At 40.8% G+C, this 21,918-nt stretch overlaps 2 protein-coding genes across 4 annotated transcripts; one reads left to right on the top strand and one right to left on the bottom strand.

Annotated features, from left to right (window-relative positions):
* Positions 1-209: 209 nt before the first annotated feature.
* On the bottom strand, positions 210-16,695 carry pan2 (poly(A) specific ribonuclease subunit PAN2). Of its 3 annotated transcripts, none has more exons than XM_024384246.2 (26): positions 16,163-16,695; positions 15,561-15,861; positions 14,355-14,524; positions 13,973-14,093; positions 13,749-13,826; positions 13,357-13,627; positions 12,914-13,259; positions 12,425-12,521; positions 12,123-12,245; positions 11,841-11,960; positions 11,547-11,675; positions 5,716-5,915; positions 5,361-5,509; positions 5,133-5,239; positions 4,921-5,019; positions 4,593-4,684; positions 4,255-4,396; positions 3,857-3,994; positions 2,966-3,025; positions 2,769-2,859; positions 2,032-2,189; positions 1,625-1,768; positions 1,250-1,429; positions 859-952; positions 527-730; positions 210-385 (listed from the first exon to the last, which is right to left on the bottom strand). In XM_024384246.2, exons 2-25 carry the CDS (start codon positions 15,846-15,848, stop codon positions 540-542), a joined length of 3,588 nt encoding a protein of 1,195 aa, XP_024240014.1. In that variant the 5' UTR covers positions 15,849-15,861; positions 16,163-16,695; the 3' UTR covers positions 210-385; positions 527-539. The 3 variants fall into 3 exon arrangements, with proteins under 3 accessions (XP_024240014.1, XP_024240012.1, XP_024240013.1); XM_024384244.2 differs by having other exon boundaries at positions 539-730; positions 16,163-16,694; XM_024384245.2 differs by having other exon boundaries at positions 539-730; positions 15,561-15,856; positions 16,163-16,694.
* Positions 16,696-19,428: 2,733 nt separating this feature from the next.
* On the top strand, positions 19,429-21,114 carry LOC121840427. The gene is made up of 4 exons (XM_042303567.1): positions 19,429-19,637; positions 20,117-20,221; positions 20,452-20,589; positions 20,703-21,114. The coding sequence occupies exons 1-4, from the start codon at positions 19,434-19,436 to the stop codon at positions 20,874-20,876; spliced, it is 621 nt and encodes a 206-aa protein (XP_042159501.1). The 5' UTR covers positions 19,429-19,433; the 3' UTR covers positions 20,877-21,114.
* Positions 21,115-21,918: the final 804 nt, after the last annotated feature.

The following is a 21,918-nucleotide window of genomic DNA, read 5'->3' as shown; positions in this document are numbered from 1 at the left end:
AAGCAAGACTATGTGGAAAGTTGGGACACTGACACAACCCCTGTCAGGATTCTGCTCTTGTCGATGACTTGTCCAGTTTCATGTATGGGGGTCTTATTGAACTGATTGATACTAGGGCTGCGACGTCATGGAATTTTTGATGACGGTTATTGGTCAGCCAAATTACCGCGGTCATCATTATGACCTTTCAAATAGCAACAACAAAAAAATACAGTTACGATGGTTATTTTATTTTCATGACGGTCTTCATCCATAACTGTTGTATGGTAATTGTGCCAGCCCTAGTTGTAACTATACAAAAGAAAAGGCTGATTGAAATAGAGAGTGAATCAGTTTGTCTTCAGGCACTCTTCACAGTCCCATCATTGAGGGAAGACAGTTGTACCTGTGGGAGGGGACCACATTCAATCAGTGTGGATTGATTGATACTGTAAACGGCTAATAATAGTAAGTAAAGTTTAGTTAACCTCAATAATTACTAAACCCCACCAACATTACACTCTCTAATGCAATGCCAGTTTCATACTTTTTGGGCTACCTTAACCATCTCCTGTGTCACAGTCCGGGACTTTCCAGTCCATCTTGCGGCCTTTCTCGTAGAGTCCCTTCAGAACTTTGCGGACTTCGTTGTTTCCTCCTCCACGACTCAGTTCCAGGTACTTATTGTAGAGAGAAAGCGCGGTGCGTGCATCCTCGATACTGTCATGGGTCTCACCCTGGATGTTAAGGTCTGGAGAAGCAAGTAGCAGTTTTACCATTTCACACAATTTTGTGTTACATGGAGAAATTTGGAAAATGGCAGACTAAGAAGTCATTTTTATATGAACAAAACAGTGCTTGAGGAGTATAAACTCTTACCCAGGAAGTACCAGGCGAGAAAGCGCAGAGAGATCATCCTCTTACGAGGCATATGGAACAGGTAGACTGTGTCAACAACCTGATCCTTCAGCACCTGAGCCAGAAAACATAAAAACAAAGATGAGCTCCCAAACTCCCTCCACTGAAATGACCCCCGTCTACTGTTTCTAGCTAACCAATAGGGCAGGATTACTGGACACAGATTAAGATTGGTTCTGGACTAAAAAGCTATTTTAAAGGACATTTTCCTTTGAGCATTCTTTTTTATCCGAGGCTTAATCTGTGTCTGCGAAACCGGCCCATAATCTTTACTAAAACTGCAGCCAGGGGTATAGAAACAGGTCAATTTGGTTCAATTTCACAATCCAATATATTAAGAATACAAATTTACCAGCAAATTTATAACCCGGAAGTCCTTTTGTAAACCATGGCCAACAAAGCGCACTCCGGTGTCAATGAGGAAGCGCAGTTTCAGGTAAGTTGACTTCAGAGTGGTCAAGTGCTTGGAGGAAATCTTAGCATCTAGGTCCCCTGGTTTGATGCCTGAGTACTGGGTCAGATAGTCCACCACCTGCACCAGAAAAAGAGTGAAGTAGATTCAACTTTAAGAACTAAGATGAGTTGAATTTAGGTATCTTTGTTTAAGAAGCTGTATTGTTTGTGGTTATATAACATCCGATTTTACTGCAAAGCAATAATTATCTGAATATCCATCCATCCTGTTGAAGTACTCATATTATTGCCAGGTCGAGAGGGGCTGCATTACCTGCTCCTGAGTGGAGATGTAGTCATCGATGAATGGTACTCCATCGTTGGGACCCTGACCGCGCACACAGGTGATCCGTGCCACAGACATCTGACTGGGCTTAATGGTAGACTTGGTGCCGTCACTGCGTAGCTCTGCCTCCTCCTACATACCCAAATACATGGATTTGATCCATAGGGGGGAATTTAAACAGTGGATCTCCAAGCAGAGATGTTGATTATTAGCATCATTTTTATGCTGCTAGGGTGAAGCTGCCCCTCCTATACACCTATTTAATGATTACGGTTAGGATCTGGGTAGGAAAAAATATTCCAAAACTGTACCTTAGAGGAACCTTCTAGATACATAGTTGATCTAGCACTCTGACATATACACCAATCTAGCAATCAGACTTCTGCCAGACTGACCTGGTTGAGGGTGACAAACTCAGCGTCCAGCCCCACGAGGTCTCCGGCCTGGGGCATCTCACTGACCATGAGGGGGATGAACGTGGCGTGGCTCTTCCTCTGCTTCCTCGCCAGTGATGCCTCTGTCAGCAGCACACTGGCCTCGATGGGGTTTTTAACTGGGAAAGACAGACAGAAATCAAGTGTTGGAGTGGGGGTGTTATCAAACAGGTAATAAGTGCAGTCATACACAGTACCACAAACACCACCCATCTTCACAGAGGAGGTCAAGGTTATGTTGCGTACTGGTTTGGACTGACACCAAGACAAATATCCTGTTCGTGTTATGTATACTGAACAAAATTATAAACGCAACTTGCAACAATTTCAAAGATTTTTACTGAGTTACAGTTCATATAAGGAAATCAGTCAATTGAAATACATTCAGTAGGCCCTAATCTATGGATTTCACATGACTGGGAATACAGATATGCATCTGTTGGTCACAGATACCTTGAAATAAGTGGGCCTCACAATGGGTCTCACTCACGATCTCGTCACGGTATTTCTGTGCATTCAAATTGGCATCGATAAAATGCAATTGTGTTTATGCCTGCCCATACCATAACCCCACAGCCGCCATGGGGCACTCTGTTCAAAATGTTGACATCGGCCAACTGCCCGCCCACACGACGCCATACATGTAGTCTGCGGTTGTGAGGCCGGTTGGACATACTGCCATTGAGTGGATTGCTTACTGCGTAGGTCGTATTTGGAGTGGTAGTTTCTCTTGGCGTAATACAAGATGGCAGGCACCTTCCAGTTCACATCAAACTGTGCTGCTTCCGCCTGAAACACACAAACAAAAACACAAACACTTATTTTAGACTCCTGTTATATTTGAGGAATTAGTAAGATATTTGATATGTTGATTCAGTGAGTAATCAAAGATGACCTTGTCAATTGGCTCAATCAGGAAATCATTGAATAGATACCACTGCTGGTGTGTTACCCCCTTAAACCGCAACATGAACAAAAATAAATTAGTCAAATATGGTTTTCACATTATTATTATCAGCATATATACAATGAGTGTAGAAAACATTAAAAATACCTTCCTAATATTGAGATAAACACCCCCCTTGCCCTCAGAACAGACTCAATTCGCCAGGGCATGGAATCTACAAGGAGTCGAAAGCGTTTCACAGGGATGCTGGCCCATGTTGACTCCAATGCTTCCCACAGTTGTGTCAATGTTGGCTGGTTGATGTCCTTTAAGTGGTGGATCATTCTTGATAAACACGGGAAACTGTTGAGCATGGAAAACCCAGCAGCATTGCAGTTCTTGACACAAACCGGTGCGCCTGGCATCCTACTACCATACCCCTTTCAAAAGAAACTTAAATATTTTGTCTTGCCCATTCACCCTCTACATCTTTCTTTTTTATTTAACCTTTATTTAACTAGGCAAGTCAATTAATAACAAATTCTTATTTACAATGATGACCTACCCCGGCCAAACCTGGACAATGCGGGTCCAATTAAGCACCGCCCTATGGGACTCCCAATCCCGGCCGGATGTGACGACACACACACACACACACAATCAGTCTCAAAGCTTAAAAATCCTTCTTTAATGTCTCCTCCCCATCATCTACACTGATTGAAGTGGATTTAACAAGTGACATCAATAAGGGATTATAGCATTCACCTGGATTCACCTGGTCAATCTGTCATGGAAAGAGCAGGTCTTCTCAATGTTTTGTACACCAAGTGTAGCTTTCCATTCTCCTGATGTCTGTTGATGTTCTTACTTTGGCTCTAACAGATCTATCCATCCACTTACCTCTTTTCTGACGTGATAGGTCTCTCCCACTTTGATGTGTGCTACCAGATTTCCCCCAGTTCGAGCGTCCAGTACATGAGGCACAGTAACCACCAAGTCATAGAGAGACGCTCCTTCAGCCTCCTCAGTAGAGCTCAGCTAAACGATTGGTTAAAGAAAAAGCATTTTCATACATACAGTACTAACACAGTTCATTCTATTAAACTGAAACCAGTACGGAAAAACAAAAACAAGCTAGAAGGAGCCAAATGGAAAAACCATCTTGGAAAATGATTTGGTGAGTGAACCTATGAATGTGAAGTAAAAGTAGTTGTTGGCTGTTCTGTGTCTCTCACCTAGGGTTGCACAATTCCATGAACTTTCAATCAATTCCCTGAATTTTGAAACCCTTCTCTCACCTCTTCTTCCTCTGGCCAACTGCTTATCTCCAGGCCCTGGCTTTTGCTGATTGACATCTTCAGAGTGAGAGGGATCCAGATGTGACGCAGGTCCTCCACTCTGGTGTCAAAGGTCAGGCCCTCCGTATTGACCAGCCCCTCCCTAAACAACATGGAGGTTATCAAAAGTGCATTGAGGAAAATTTGAATTTCAGTTTACTCCCTGAAATGCCCTGATGCCGGGTAACATTTCAAAAAACAATGATCATCTGACATTTTGTTTAACAAGCTTTCCCATCAATATTTCCATGAGAGTATGAACTCTCAGCCAAATATTTGGAAAGGTTCATCATTCATACTCTAAGCACCACTCTGTTGGTTGTGGTGGTGGAGGTTCTTTGGGCTTATGGGGTTCCATTTCCTCTTTCTTCTTGGCCTTGATGAAAGCGTACTGTGGAGAGAGAGGAACAGCCTGATTCACTGTAATAACTTTGTGGCTAAATATTACCGACACTGGAAACACAAACAACACCATCGGGATAATAGAAGTCCTAAATCTCTAATGTGCTCCTGTAAATATATGGCCATCATGTCATTGGAAATATCAATCGCAGTCTGTATTCAGCATTTGCCATTGTAGGAGGAAAAACTCAAGCGGTCGATCATGGTTCGGATTTAAGAGCTCACCTCTGCCTGAGCCTTCCAGAACTCAGCTTCTTTGACACTGTTCACCTCACAGTTAATGACCAGCACATCAGGAAGGCAGCGGATGTTCCGTGTTTGCACCTAGAGATAGATGGATACAGGAAAAACACATGAAAGAATTGACTCAAACAACAAACAAACCCATTTTACAACTAAAATATATATATTTTTTTTTAATTTTAAGTGTCACTTACTGTGGGCTGGTACTTTTCACAGTTCTCACACCATGCCTGTGTACTCTGCTCCAGACATATACTCTTCTTCAGGATCTCAGCAAAGTCGTACTCCTTTATCGTCTTATCTAACAGAATAGTTTTTACAGTAAAACATCTATATATGATCAAGAAATCCATTGTACTACCCAGATAACAGTGATACTAGTCAAATACTTGCAGAGTAAAGATAATTAGGGGAAAACTTACCAAGTGAGTTCTGCTCAGGGTAGTGCATGGTGAAGAGCAAGGTGAGAGAGGAGCGTACTGTCTCCTTTCCACAGCGACACAGGCTGCTGTTCTCAACCTCACACCCAAACTGCCTTCCGATTACAGACTCGCCTGAGGAGCCCAGAGCACTGTCCCAACAAAGCATAAAAAAATGATCAAGCCAAAGTCATACCTAAACACAAATAGAAGATGCTCTAGTATACACTAATGAAATGTTAAAAGCTGATTTACTTCCTAAGATTGAGAGTTTAAGAAATGCATATCATTTTAACTCATATCTTTTTTTTTTTTGGGGGGCTGTTAAAAATGTAAAACAAAAGGAAAAAGGTGTCACCTGCTGCTGGCTCCTCGGTAGGCCTGTGGCCCCTCCTGCTCCTGGGTCTCCTGGTGGAGCTGGGTTAGAATGAAGCGGTTCCAACTCTGGATGAGACGACCCAGCCTGGCCTTCCCCGTCTGCTCATCAGAGTCAGCCAGGATAAGGCCCAGGGCAGACGCCTCTGGGATTGTTCGGAAAGCTCGGAGGAAATTACTGGCCTTTGAGAGGGGTTAGAGGGGACAGTAGTTGCAATGAGTGAATGGCCATGGGAGTAGGCAGCAGGATGGTTCAATTATGGTCCATCTGTTCAGTGCATACATACACACATTACAGTGCTCTATTACCTCTATTACAACTGCATCAAACACTTTATAACAACTCTATTACATCTACATAAGACCATTACTACAGGGGTCTATGATTTTGTACTGACAGATGGACCATATGACAGAGTGTGAGATGTGTCATGGCTGTCGGTGGCATAGAGCTAGAATGAATAGAATGGCTTGGAACCTCTGACCCTAAAGGTCGTCACTAGTTACCACAGCCAAAGTCAGAAGGCCCACCGACTCGACCAATCAAATGAGGGAGTGCGATAACGCGTATGACGGTTTACCGTTCATGGGAAACGACCAATCAGATGATGGAGTGTGATGACACGTATGCCGACCGGCTTGCAGGGGCAGATAAAAGAAATCCATGTCTCTTATCTTTTGATCCGTCAATGATTTGGTTATTTATTAGCTATAATAAAACCAACCGTTATAAATGAAGTGTTAATCAGATGTCTTATTCTTACTCATGGTCACTTGTCTAAACCCAAAATAGGTTTACTCCAATAGCTGCATTGTTTTGAAAATGGCATGTAGACAAATAGATTTACACATTACATTGACATATTAGTCTTTTAGCAGACGCTCTTATCCAGAGCGACTTACAGGAGCAATTACAGGAGCAAACGAATAGAGGCTGTTCTGAGGGCAAAAGTCTGTGGGGGGGTTCTTAAATTTTTATATACTCAGTGTATTCAACTCCACATAGCCTTGCGGTCCACCGTTTTTGTATTTGTACCAGTTTCTGTCCCTGTACAAAGGCATGGTCTTCAAGCTAAAGAAGACACCCAAAGCTCTTTAAAGTGAGGGGAAACTCACCACTCCATTTGTATTTATTTGGAGGGTACTATGGTGTTGAATGCCGAGCTGTAGTCGATGAACAGCATTCTCACATAGGTATTCCTCTTGTCCAGATGGGTTAGGGCAGTGTGTTAGTTGGCAACTGCTCCGCCCTCAACCGTAAGGCTCTCCAGAGGGTAGTGAGGTCTGCACAACGCATCACCGGGGGCAAACTACCTGCCCTCCAGGACACCTACACCACCCGATGTTACAGGAAGGCCATAAAGATCATCAAGGACATCAACCACCCGAGCCACTGCCTGTTCACCCCGCTATCATCCAGAAGGCGAGGTCAGTACAGGTGCATCAAAGCTGGGACCGAGAGACTGAAAAACAGCTTCTATCTCAAGGCCATCAGACTGTTAAACAGCCACCACTAACATTGAGTGGCTGCTGCCAACACACTGACACTGACTCAACTCCAGCCACTTTAATAATGGGAATTGATGGGAAATTATGTAAATATATCACTAGCCACTTTAAACAATGCTACCTTATATAATGTTTACATACCCTACATTATTCATCTCATATGCCTACGTATATACTGTACTCTATATCATCGACTGCATCCTTATGTAATACATGTATCACTAGCCACTTTAACTATGCCACTTTGTTTACATACTCATCTCATATGTATATACTGTACTCGATATCAGCTACTGTATCTTGCCTATGCTGCTCTGTACCATCACTCATTCATATATCCTTATGTACATATTCTTTATCCCCTTACACTGTGTATAAGACAGTAGTTTTGGAATTGTTAGTTAGATTACTTGTTGGTTATTACTGCATTGTCGGAACTAGAAGCACAAGCATTTCGCTACACTCGCATTAACATCTGCTAACCATGTGTATGTGACAAATAAAATTTGATTTGATTCGATTGATTTGATTTATTTGTACTGCTCCACCCACCCGCTTCTTCAGAGGACAAAAGTAACTTTTTTATTTTATTTTTAAATAAATATTTTTTTTTACATACACATTACTCATACACTTTACATCAGTGGCGGTCGGTGAAGTTTAAGATGAGGGAGGACGTTCATTTTTTTTATGAGCATGGCCTTATTTCTATTACAGCATATTGGATGACTGTCATTCATATTCTATTCACCCAGTTTAATGTAACATCGATAGGTCTAGGCTACTACATGATACTTGAGTTTTCCCTATACCCATCATGAGGTTGCTACAACCTAGCCAATGAATGAAAGTTTACGAAGGTGCACACAGGCCGAGAGAAAAATTAGAGTAAATCAAGGTGACAGACAGTAACACATTCAACACCGCTTTGCTCACTCTTGCCTGCATCTAGCTGATCTCGGGCACAGTCATTAGTCCCAACAGTTGCAAACGAGAGTTTCTATTGGACAAATTCAGGTATGTTTATCCTCGTTTTGTTCCATTTGCTTCCGTTTAAGAAACGTTTTTCAACAGAATTGGCGTAATGAATACAGGGATGATCACACTAGGGCTGACCCCATTTAGTTGACTGGTCGATTTTTTGGTTGATCAATCATTTTTTTAGTCGAGCACACCAGTACCCACCCATTTAGCGTTAATTCACATAATTTCTAATCTACAATGTTTGTTTGGTTACCATATTTTCTGTTAATGCATTTAATATATTATTAGTATTTTACAGTTCTCATTGTCGGAGTGGACACGTTATTTACAATGTTCAACCTAGGGTACACTTGTGAGAAACATGTTTTGGTTAATTTCCTTCCATTTACGAGTTGTGTTTTGATCACTCTTGTCAATGTTGAGTAAGGACGCGCACTGATTATGCATAGAAATAGGCCTAGGCTACCTGGCCAGCATGCAAATGCTGGCTTATAAAATGTGCCCATTTGGGGATCTGATGGTATTTCTGATCGTCTTGAAAATAAAAGAGAGCTGCACACTCTAGGAGCTCAGATGCAAAAATGTAATTACCAACGTTTCGACAGCCAAGCTGTCTTCAGAACCAACGTTTCGACAGCTTGGCTGTCGCAATGTTGGTAATTACATTTTTGCATCTGAGCTCCTAGAGTGTGTGGAGTGTGCTCCTAGAGTGTGCACACTCTTGGCATTCTCTCAACCAGCTTCACCTGGAATGCTATTCCAACAGTCTTGAAGGAATTCCCACATATGCTGAGCACTTGTTGGCTACTTTTCCTTCACTCTGCGGTCCAACTCATCCCAAACAATCTCAATTGTGGAGACCAGGTCATATGATGCAGCACTCCATCACTCTCCTTCTTGGTCAAGTAGCCATTACACAGCCTGGAAGTGTAATGGGTCATTGTCCTGTTGAAAAATAAATTATAGTCCCACTAAGCGCAAACCAGATGGGATGGCGTATCGCTGCAGAATGCTGTGGTAGCCATGCTGGTTAAATGTGCCTTGAATTATAAATAAATCACTGACAGTGTCACCAGAAAAGCACCCACACACCATCACACCTCCTCCTCCATGCTTCATAGTCAGAATACACGTGAAGATTATCCATTCACCTACTCTGCGTCTCACAAAGACACGGCGGTTGGAACCAAAAATCTCAAATTTCAAATCAGACCCATGGACACATTTCCACCGGTCTAATGTCCATTGCTCGTGTTTCTTGGCCCAATCAAGTCTCTAATTCTTATTGGGGTCCTTTAGTAGTGTTTCTTTTGCAGCAATTTGACCATGAAGGCCTGATTCTCGCCGTCTCCTCTAAACAGTTGATGTTGAGATGTGTCTGTTACTTGAACTCGGTGAAGCATTTATTTGGACTGCAATTTCTGAGGCTGGTAACTCTAATGAACTTATCCTCTGCAGCAGAGGTAACTGATGGTCTTCTTTTCCTGTGGCGGTCCTCATGAGAGCCAGTTTCATCATAGCGCTTAATGGTTTTTGCGACTGCACTTGAAGAAACTTTCAAAATTCTTGACATTTTCTGGATTGACCTTCATGTCTTAAAGTAATGATGGACTGTCGTTTCTCTCGGCTTATTTGAACTGTTCTTGCCATAATACGGACCTGGTCTTTTACCAAATCTTCTGTATACCACCTCGACCATGTCACAACACAACTGATTGTCTCAAACGCATTAAGGAAGGAAATTCCACAAATTAACTTTTAACAAGGCACACCTGTTAATTGAAATGCATTCCAGGTGACTACCTCATGAAGCTGGTTGACGGAATGCCAAGAGTGTGCAAAGCTGTCATCAAGGCAAAGGATTTCTACTTTGAAGAATATAAAATATATTTAGATTTGTTTAACCCTTTTTTGGTTACTACATGATTCCATGTGTGTTATTTCATCATTTTGATGCCTTCACTATTATTCTACAATGCCGAAAATAGTCAAAATAAAGAAAAACCCTTGAATGAGTAGGTGTCCAAACTTTTGACTGGTACTATACAACCTCATCGCACAGCCATTGAAGAGGAGCGGGACAACATTCCACAGACCACACTCAACAGCCTGATCAACACTATGCAAAGGAGATGTGTCATGCTGCATCAGGAAAATGGTGGTCACACCAGATACTGACTGGTTTGCTGATCCACGCCCCTACCTTTTTTTTAAGGTATGTGATTTCCTTATATGAACTGTAACTCAGTAAAATCTTTGAAATTGTTGCAAGTTGCGTTTATAATTTTGTTCAGTATACATAACACGAACAGGATATTTGTCTTGGTGTCAGTCCAAACCAGTACGCAACATAACCTTGACCTCCTCTGTGAAGATGGGTGGTGTTTGTGGTACTGTGTATGACTGCACTTATTACCTGTTTGATAACACCCCCACTCCAACACTTGATTTCTGTCTGTCTTTCCCAGTTAAAAACCCCATCGAGGCCAGTGTGCTGCTGACAGAGGAAGCAGGGGAAGAGCCAGGCCGGAGTCCTTGTGGGGCTGGACGTTGAGTTTGTCACCCTCAACCAGGTCAGTCTGGCAGAAGTGTGATTGCTAGATTTAGTGTATATGTCAGAGTGCTAGATCAACTATGTATCTCGAAGGTTCCTCTAAGGTACAGTTTTAGATAAGTTTTTCCTACCCAGATCCTTAACTGTAACTCAGTAAAATCTTTGAAATTGTTGTATGTTGCGTTTATATTTTTGCTCAGTGTTTGTGTGTACTTCACACTGTTGAGGTAAAACATCTGAGTATAATGCTGTATGGATGTGAACCCCAATACATGTTCATGTCATCATCACCAGTCAACTGCATTACAGTTAAAAACTACTTTCACTAACACCACTGATTTCTGTATGCTAGCTATACTACCAGTTTATACGAATGGGAGTAGCATTTAGCAGTCACTTCTAAAACTGAAAAGGGACAACTTCTAAATGCAGCAAAAATAGCTAAATGTGTGCACATCAGACTTTAGTAATGCACATCAATCATGGCGGATTTGATGAATAACCACTTCGTTAGATTCGATTGGTTGAATATGCCCCAATCCGGCAACCTTCTATCCCCCACAGTCTGCGTTCCATTCATTTATTTACCGCGTCTATGTCAGTTGAGTTGACTTAACAAATCACAGCACAGATTGAAGGGAAAACTTTGTGCTTTTACTTCCTGGCACGGGTACACTCAAAATGGCTGCCAGTCCACCCATTATGCCATCATTGACTTGAATGGAGAAGGCCTTTCTAATCATTCTATTGCTATGATCAGTGGCTACCTGACAGGGGTCTCCTCGTGACAGGTCCAGCATGTGGAAGAGGAAGCCCAGCTCACACGCCAGACAGAACTCCTTCTGACACAGGTGGTTCTGGACCAGGCAGCGGATTGGCTCCAGGAAATACAACACCTAAACAATCAGACACACAGTGAAAACACACACTGAAATAATCTTACAACATTTTCATTTGTAAATGGGAACAAATAATCATGAGCTCGATAAATTAAACAAATATAAATCAACCTTGGTATACTTACAGTACATAAATAAACGCCACTCATTTCCGATTCTCACCTGGATCATGCAGTTGCAGTAAGCATTGGGAATGTGAGGTTCAAGACCAGCAAACAGGGTCCTGTTGTAATGTTTGAAGTCAAAGTCCTCCAGGCCAAGTTTGGAGTATTTGATGGTGACCTGATGGGCACAAAACAATCCAAGATGTCAGGTCTTAACGTTAATACAACAAGCTAACCACATCACCCACAATGAACTGTGCTCATAACACATAATCATACTATTAAACCACACATTTCACAATTACAGGTAGATAACAATGTAATTAGTAAAGAGACACACCTTCCTGTATTTCTTGGGCACCATGTACAGGTGTGGTTCTTCATCTCGACCAATAAGAGACTCAGGAACACCCTGATTGTAGTTATCATAGTCCAGCTCCACCTCCTTTATCTTGTAAGGAACCTGAAACACAGCAAACAGGTCATTGGGTCAGAGAGGATTTCTATACAAGCCAAGCATAGTTCAGTATCCAACTCTTCCTGTCTAACACTGCCTGGACAAAAAATGGATGAAAACCCATTGCTTCTGATGTAAAAATAAATAAAATAAAAATACACTGAATTTGTGGATGATTGATGTACCTGGTTCCGGGGACGTGTGCGAGGATTGGGGGCGTAACCAATGAACCCTACAGAGTTCATAGTGCGCAAGATCTCTGGGTCCACTGGGGGTGCTCGCCTGGAGGATAAAAAGGTGAGAAATATTTTTATACTTACTTTAACTTAGTAATTTACATTTTAGTCCTTTAGCGGACGCTCTTATCCAGAGTGACTTACAGTTCGTGCATTCATCTTAAAACTTCTAGGTGGGACAACCACATACCACAGTCTTAAGAAAATGTTACCTCAAAGAAGTTATCAGCAATCTGAGGTAGCAAGAAAATACACTTTTGTGGGGAGGGGAGAAGACAACTGATCCTTCTGGCACAAGAGAATACATCTACGGGAACATTTGTGAAGAGATTGGCATTAACCCAGCTCAAGGTGCAGTGAATTCACCCCATAGCCTACTTCAGCAGATCAAAGTCCCAAAAGGACACAACACTTGTCTTAAAACAATGTGTTACCTACCTAGGGCTGGGAGTGGCCTGTGTGGTGACCCAGTCTGACAGCAGCGGCTCTGAGCTGTTCAAAGGCATGGGGATGAGGGACAAGGGCAACAGGTCATGGCTCCAGTCTAGCTGAGGCAAGGAGTCTACCAGACAGGGCAGCGCAAACTCTGTCTCCCGTGAGTAGCTGTTGTAGGAGACTTCTGGGGCGTCTGACCAAAGGTGCACACCTCCCCCAGAGTCCCCAAAGGCCAAAGCCTGCTTGCTGGAGGACACATCAAAGCTCATGAGCAACTGGCCCACGGTGTTGACATGGAAGACGTCAGCCAGGTTAGCTAGTCCAGTGGGCTCACAGAACTGACACTCTCCTGGGGATGGAGGGAAAAGATGGTCAATTATTTTCTGCAGTCTGATAAATACAGCTAGCAGGCTGCATAACAAACACATTCCCCATTTGATCAATACCCGTCTGTGAGATGATGGCCAGGCGTGACGTGTATGTAGGGATGAAGCGCAAGAAGAGGGGGTCCACGTGCACCTGGAGTGGTGTCACAGTGCGCATCATGCGCAGGTCAAACACCATGAGGAAGCGGTCACACGCCAGTCTGTTCAGCCCTCGACTGGAGAACCCACACGCAGCCAGGAGGTTGCCATGGACATCGAAGTCTGACAGGCTACCGGAGAAGGCATCAAACTCATGTTCTAGCTTGAAGGTGCGCAGGTCACAAAGGGACACCTGGTTTTGTGGAAGGCAAGATGATGAGCTATACGAATGATTAAGTATGTAAAAAGCCCTAGTAGCATCTTCCAAACACTGAGAAACATGGGTGGCCTTGGGCCTCTCTTGTTGTCTTTACCTTCCCAGATGTGTTCCCACAGAATAAGAAACGATTGGACTGCCGCATGATAGCTACCCCTGGAGCCTCGACTGTGAACTAGGCATTGGAAAGAAATATCACAATATTTACAATTATTCATCTATTCAATCACTTATTTTCAAGAGCATATAGGCCACAAAATACAGGCAAAATTATTTATTGCAACTATAGTTACATTTTCACATGCTGATGTTATGCAATACCTTTTGGGTCTGCTGCACAGTATTAAGGTCAAATTCAAGCACATAATTCTGTAGTCCACCCATGAGCATTGCATTGTTTTCTGTCATAAGCAGACTATGCATGTCAGCTCCCTCCTCCATTCTGAAATGTACACATTCATTAATTAAGACAATTATACTATAATGTACAGTATTCAAGATGGACACCCAAACTGAAGCTGGAACTTTGCTTCAACTGAATGTTGATTCTACAGATACATTTTTGCAAGCATCATTTCAGCACCCACCTTTGAACCTAAGCAAACATGGCTGCATGGCTCGCATAATAACATGAATGGGTTATCAGTGAGAACTAAATCAGTAAGAAAACTACAATGTGCAAAAGCATTTGCATGCCACTCACGGGTAGTCGAACATTACGAGGCCTCCACGAGTTTGGCACTTGAGATTACTCTTAGAGAGAAACAGAACCCCTGTCTCCATGCTCTGAATCTGACGAATGTCATCAGTCGAGTGCGCCTGGAAAGATGAGTAGCGGCCCATGGTCGAACCAAAGAAGGACATTGCATGTCCCTATGGAAAAGAGAGTGGGGAAACAAGTTAATATCACTGGGAAAAAAGGTGCCGAATAGCCCATATTGCAAAATTACACAAAAAGTGCCAACTGAAACGAAAGTGAACAAAACATTTGTGGACACACATGTTCCAAGTACTAGTAATACCCTATTGGGTTGTTCCACCTCAAAAAGGTGGAACGGATAAAATAGGTATTCCTGCAACATTATATTGTTGAAATATTATTTGATCTATGATAAATTAAGCTAATTGATTGCATTCAAACTGGCCATTTTAAATTATAGGATTCATATAATATTCAGTAAATATAGTAACCAACATCCGATTTGGACCAAATGAGTTAGACATGAGGAATCCAAAGAAATGGTCAAAGGCCACCCCACATCCCCTGGAAATCCCACCCCAACAAAGAGTATATAGTGTTAGGTCTCTATGTCTGACAAGTAGTACGGAGCTGCAGCTCTGAGTATTTTTCTTCATTCTGTGTAATGTACTCTAAATATATTTGGTGATTGTTTTTTTTCCCTGTTCAGAGAAATATGTCATTGAAGTTCTTATGTTTATGTCCCATCCTACATACTGATATTACCAGGTTCAGACCACTAGACAATGCTTTTCCTGCTATTAGGTGATTTTTTTTAAGGATCCCCCCCAATGTTAAAGGGATCGTTCACCCAAATTACAAAATTATTGATTTTCTTACCCTGTAAGCGGTCTATAGACAAGGTCTGACAGCAATCCATGCTTTGGTTTTGTTGTCATCCGTTTCAAATGCTAACTGTTTTGCATTTGTGGCACAAATCCAATTAATGGTACCTAATATCAGCATTTTCATACATCATGTGCAAATCATCATCAAGTATATAAAAAATGTACTGCGTAACACAATGATGTTACTTATAGATTACTTGGATATGAAGCGTGAAAATGCTAATATAGGTACCATCTAAGATAATCTAAGATAGTGGGTGTCATAGCTTGCTGAAATTACATGGAATGACCCTATTTTCGCACGTAATAATTTGTCTCTTACCCTGTGGTTTCCCATCCAGAGTAGCTCCTCTTGCAGGTCAAAGTGAGTTGCTGTGACAGGAACGCCCACCTCTGCATGCACACTGTGGAGTTCAGAGAACATCCCCTCCATCATGTGCACAGACTCAGGTATGGCCACGGGAAGACCATCTGGATCAAGCTCCACACCTTGCAACAAACCCGGATTGAGTCGTGGATCCATTGAGGGCTCCCTACTCGGCTCTAGATTCCCATGGAGGGCGGGTGCGTATTCACCCATTCCTGGGTCCAGACCATCAAAGTTCATCATGAGGACATCTGTCCTGGAAATAAAATGGGTGCATGTTGTTCAAACAGACTGACTGTAGTAGCCAGTTAGCTACAGATTATGAATTATATTTAGGTAGCATTCTCATTAGGCCATCATTGTAAATATAGAATTTGTTCTTAACTGACTAGCGGAGTTAAATAAAGGTTCAATAAAAATAAATAAATGAACACTAGTGACCTCTTGGCGTAACAGAGGTGTATTCATTCAGCAGATTCTGTTGCAAAACGTTTTTTAAACGGAAGCAAACATAATGAAATGTGGAAGGTTTTACCGCTGAGGTATATAGGACTTACCTGAATTTGTCCAATAGAAACGTATTTTAGTTGCTCGTTTTGCAACTGTTTGGACTAATGATTACACCCCAGCTAATTTAGCCCTGTCAGCATGCTAAGCATAATAGGTAACCATCAGGGCTATAGTTGTTGGTTTGCTGTATTCGTAAACTAAGTAAGAATTACAATATTGCTATACTGGATTGCAATAGTACAGTGTTCATTATTTTTAAGAAATTAAAAGAGGACAAACTAGTTAGCTGTATTAGCCCAACATGTGCGGATTTCATGCAACTGTTTGCTAGCTAACTAACGTTAGCGACGTTAGTAAGCACGAGCTACAGTTTGGATAACACAACCGCTAATACGAATCCCATGTTTAAAATCAATCGAAACAAAGACATTAATAATTTACTAAATGTATAGCTGTACACTGTGCCCCAAATAATAGCTTCTCAGTTTCTAATTTTGTTATGTAGATTTCTTTGCGCCCATGATTGCTTCATTCATAATAACAATAAAACCAACGAGCATCCAAGTACTTCCGGAGCAAGTAGTGTCGCTAAGTTCACGAAACGACAAAGTTCAGAACCAACCCTCAATGTTCTTATTCTTCATCCAATATGTTGCATTACTGCCACCTACTAAACTGGAGTACAACTCCCTTATACTTTTCTTGAAAAATAAATAAACAAATACCCTACCATCTAACACTACACTATCAACAAAAATTCAAAAAATAAATAAAATATAAATATCACCCTTCTCCACTATTTAAATATATTTAGTCCTACCTCATGCCAACAACCTGAAAGGATGGGACATCACCACTTAACACACCCTGTAACTCTTCTGATGTCAAGTCTCGCACACCCAAATACTTCTCTGCAGCTGTCACCACAACCTCTATTTTCTGCAACTTATACATTCCATCCCTGCAGTACAGTTGATAACCATTGCTATAAATGCAAAAAATGCAATCTTACTAAAACATATATCACTTATTGGCCTATTCTTCTGTACTGGTACAGATCTCCTACTCACACCACTCCTCTCAGGATACTTATATATCCTAACATCACTATGTCAGGCAAAGACTCAACATCTGCGTCGCACCAAATGACGAGCATCACAAACACCGGGAATCTTCCCCTTCAGTTGGTCAACTTTAACATTTACTGCTACCCCAGTAATCACTCCTTTCAATGGCACACTTTTCTTGAGAGTGAAACAATTCACATTTCTTGCTCCCATTCGTATAACGCAGAGCTCCTTCTACCCTCACCGATTCCATAGTATCCAACTCTGTTTTCACCCACCCTGAAACCACAAATCGATCAGCCAAAAGGCAAGGGGCCACTTTTTCCAAAAACTTCACTCCTACTGTCACAGACTCATCTTTATCCCAACCCTTGGTGCAAGGCTCAGGCTCCGAGAACTTCACCACACCTACCACCTCCGATACTTTATCCTCATTCCTTTCCATTTCTCCTCCTGCCTTCAGCTCACTCTGCTTACACCATTCTTCTTTAACAAACCATCTCCCTTTTTCTGCCATTTGTAACTGACTCAAGCTCACCATCTTCCTCCCTCTCTCTCTTAGACCTCCTCTGCCTCTCTTTTCCCTCCATTCCTCCTACGTATACCAAGTATACGTCTCCTTATGATAATACTGTGCTTCTCCTGACATATATCTTGTTTTTGCTTTCTCAAGGGACACCATTTAACCAGCTGTCACAATGTCCATTCAATCAGTACGAACCCCTTGGGATGTTGCACTCAACAGTGCATCCCACTTATAACGCAGCTGCTTCGTCTTGATGTTATTCCAAACCCTCAATGTCAAAAACGTTGCAGTCGATTGTAGGTAAAGTGTTGGTAGTCTAATGTTAATTTTACAGTGAAAAGTAAATCCTTGAACTCTCACCTCTTTGCCTGTGCAGTAGGCCTACACAATTGAATGTTTTTTAGTTTTTTTTGTCAAGAATATGCTTAGGCCTAATCTAGATCTGATGAAATGTATGTTTTGAACCTGGGTGGGAATCAGAACATAGACTATTCTAATACAGGCCTGATGGCAAGTGTTTGTGTTTTGGGAGTTGCCTGTTCTCAACTGAATACATTTTTGTGTTGATCATGCATATTCACGCATTGGCTCCACCAGACCAGTGAATTTGAATACATTTCTGTTCTACATTTCCTTCCCTTTATCATTCCTTGTGAAATAAAAACATGTTCTCTAATTTAAACAAAGAACAATAGGTGTGTTCTCATACTTATACATAACAATGACATTATTCATTGCGGTATTTGCCTGTGTACTTTTCAGTGTAGGCCTAACCTCCAATTTAGTGGTCAACAAAATATTCTTCTCATGAAGAGAATTTGTCAGGGGCTCAAGAAGCAAGTGGAAAGTTTACACTACTCACAGCCCCACACATTAGAAGCCCATAATGTACATTTCACAGTGGTTCTTTATGTAACAAATGTTGGCTAATTTCACTTGAAAGCTGTAGTTCTACAGATGCCAAACTGCAAAATACATTACAAAAGAGGAAATCCATCTGTAAATGATGATGACAGAGCCAGTCAACACGAGTCATTGAGGAAATGTCATCAATGAAATGTCCTCAATTGAAATTCTTCTTGTATAATTTTGAGTCAAAAAGTTTGAAAGAGTTTGAATCAATATGCAGAGTTGTTGGCTTAATGTATTTGATCAAATATAAAACATACTTTTATTAAAAAGTGGTTTTATTTTGGGGGAAATTTAAATATCTAGGGCTAAGCCTATTAAATAACCAGTTTAATACCTTTTTAAATAAATAAGACAAACATTTGAATAAAACAGCAATTAGGCTTCAAAACAATTGTATTCGCTATGAACCATTTGATGAATAGGTGTGCGTTTGGGTCGATTAGGCTAATTAAGACTTTTAGCTTGCATACTTATTTTTAGCTCTACAAATTTAATAGAGTATAAGTGCATTTATTGTCTGCACTCATACTGTCAGGTGAACACATACGCTACAATAATGTCAATGATAAATAGACAACATTTGTTCATTGGTCATTGGAAAATAGTCAAATGCTTTGCAAACACATTCTTTACAATATGGCGTGGACAGCATTAACGAAAACGAAACTACACATTTGATCTCTATTGGCTATAGGCTAAAACTCACCTGAAGGATGCCCCGGGAAAGTCCTCGCGTGACTCACCGGTCTGTCTAAGCATATAAATGAACAGGGACTCCGCTGCAATGTCACCGAACCTGCGATTTATAAACACATGCAATACGGACCTGCAGAACTGCAATCAATCGTAGAAGAAATCAGAGTCATGTACCTGCCGTTCATAACCGTTGTTGGCCTTCTTGCGGTATTTACAGTTGCATTAGGCGCTCCAGTTAATCAAACAGTTGGAATCAGTTGGAATGAAGTCACAGAGGGCTCGTTAAAACTAAATGAACTTGCTAAAAGACTCATAACTGAGGTAAGTGGTTTATCATCAGTATTCAGTATCGCTAATGGTAGGGTGATGATAAAACTGAATTAAAGTAGGCCTAAACTACCCTGGTTATTGATGCTTTTGTGGGACATTTGGTACCTATTGGTTAAAAACTGGTTCAAATAACGTTGTTTCCACTTTATTTCAACCCCAAAAATCAATGTGATGACGTTGAAACAACGTGGGAAATGTATTGGATTTGACAAAAGTAATACATTTAAGAGCATTTCGTCATTTTTCTGCATAACTTTTTTTAAGCGAAATCCAATGACATTGTGTTTAAAAAAAAAGTTAAATTCACTTTAGTTGACAACTCAATCAAATGTAAATCAAAACTAGATGTTGAACTGACATCTGTGCCCAGTTGGTAGTCAGACCGTTAGAAGTGGAAATTAATATGTGCCTGCTACAGGTAGGCAACTTGTATTGAATCTGCCTCTGAAACATTTTATCATGTCCTGCAGGAGCTCAGTCATTTGAAAAATGTGGAAAGAGTTGTCAAAGGGCCAAGAGTGCTGGTGGAAGCCACAGACAAATGTGATCCAAAAAACCTAAGAGCAGATTCAATGGTAAGTCACAACTTCCATTCTGATAGTGAATTAACTTGGACCAACAACTTCAATAAAGCACATATGTGGTCAATGGTTATACACATGCAATTTTTTTCAAAATGTTTAAAGAACTAACTAATTCTATCATCTGTCAGACACAAATGAGAAACAAATACACAACACCAAGTGTACAAAACTGAAATAATTTATCACCCTTTGTCTTTTTTTTTAACCATGATCCACCTAAGCCTTGTCTTAAGAAGATGGTTTTTGCTCTGAAGAACTACAGTACAGTATTTGGGATAATTAGTCAGTTCAAGAATAACTGTGCAAAAACTGGAAAGATGGTGAACACAGTAGTGAAAAAACTCCTTTTAGACTTGAAGGTAAGTCCAGTGTATTTGAAGTCTGAACCTACTGATCTCTCAATCTACAGAATCATATTTCAATAACTTATTAATTGAGGGGTTGCATGTCCTTACTCTTAATTGTTTTGTAGGAGCCCCATCCTCATTCAGAAGAGAAGTGGCAGGAAGTGAAGAGCTGGGAAGAGCCAGGACTGTGTCGTGACAATATTGAGAAGCTGTTCTCCTTCTCCATCCTCATGGCTCGTGTCTTTGCCCCTGGTGATCCTGCAAAACACATAATGGATTCGCCTAAATATTGTATCTAAAGCTGCGAAGCAGGCCACAATTGATTCATCATCTGTGATCTGTTTCAGTATTAGACAACATAGTAGTAGATGGACATCTACATTAATTGTATGATCAATTTGATCAAAATAGTCTGAAATGACAAGTAACTTTTGTGGTGTTGTATGTTATTACAATGTTTCATAAACATTTCATTAACACACTTATATATCTGCCTGTGTTCCACTTTGGAACAGTTGTTTATATTTAGGAATGTATTTATATATGTATCTATCCATATTAATATATTTATCAAATGTATGAAATTGTGAAGTAACTTAACATATTTTTAACATATTTAATTATTTAACTTATTTCATCTATGTTAACACCTATTTATCTGCCAATGTAATATTTTTTAAACAAAATGTATTTATTATTGGATATAATTTTCCACATGTTAAATTGCTTAAAAAAATAAATAACTTTTTACTTTTAACTCTTGTTGTGATATCTTGTTGTGTCAATAACATGGCTATTTTTGCCCTTACATCTACTGTAGCGGTGGAGTGACCACCTTTCAATTCTGGAAAATGCCAGATGGGCTGGACCATTTTTTTAGATGGCTGGGCTAGTCAGAATTGACACACACTCCCAATTTCTTGTTGCTGATAAAAATAAAACAATGAAAAATATGTTTTTTGTTTGTTTTTGAGCAATTTCTCTGTTGTTCTAATCTACACTAAACAAAAATATAAATGCAACATGTAAAGTGTTGGAACCATGTTTCTAGAGCTGAAAAAAACCCACAGACTTTTCCATAAGCACAAAAAGCTTATTTCTCTCAAATTTTGTGCACACATTTATTCATATCCCTGTTAGTGAGCATTTATCATTTGCCAAGATAATCCATCCACCTGACAGGTGTGGCATATCAATAATCTGATTAAATGGCATGATCATTACACAGGTGCACCTTGTGCTGGAGACAATAAGAGGCCACTTTAAAATGTGCAGTTTTGTCACACGTCACAATGCCACAGATGTCTCAAGTTTGAGGGAGCAAGCAATTGACATGCTGAC

This window comes from Oncorhynchus tshawytscha, linkage group LG22 (assembly GCF_018296145.1).
Source record: "Oncorhynchus tshawytscha isolate Ot180627B linkage group LG22, Otsh_v2.0, whole genome shotgun sequence".
Classification (NCBI taxonomy): Eukaryota; Metazoa; Chordata; class Actinopteri; order Salmoniformes; family Salmonidae; genus Oncorhynchus; species Oncorhynchus tshawytscha.
This window is presented reverse-complemented; position numbering and strand designations above follow the sequence as displayed.

Bases quoted from the DNA above. Each gene is read 5' to 3' on its own strand.
- pan2 (XM_024384246.2), bottom strand. From the start codon at position 15,848: ATGATGAACTTTGATGGTCTGGACCCAGGAATGGGTGAATACGCACCC. The intron at 4,685-4,920 runs GTGAGCTCTTAA...CTCTCTCCACAG, and splicing joins TCTGGAAGGCTCAGGCAGAG to TACGCTTTCATCAAGGCCAA. The intron at 2,190-2,768 runs GTAAGCAATCCA...TGTCTTTCCCAG, and splicing joins CTCCAAATACGACCTACGCA to TTAAAAACCCCATCGAGGCC.
- LOC121840427 (XM_042303567.1), top strand. From the start codon at position 19,434: ATGCAATACGGACCTGCAGAACTGCAATCAATCGTAGAAGAAATCAGA. The intron at 20,222-20,451 runs GTAAGTCACAAC...GATCCACCTAAG, and splicing joins ACCTAAGAGCAGATTCAATG to CCTTGTCTTAAGAAGATGGT. The intron at 20,590-20,702 runs GTAAGTCCAGTG...ATTGTTTTGTAG, and splicing joins AACTCCTTTTAGACTTGAAG to GAGCCCCATCCTCATTCAGA.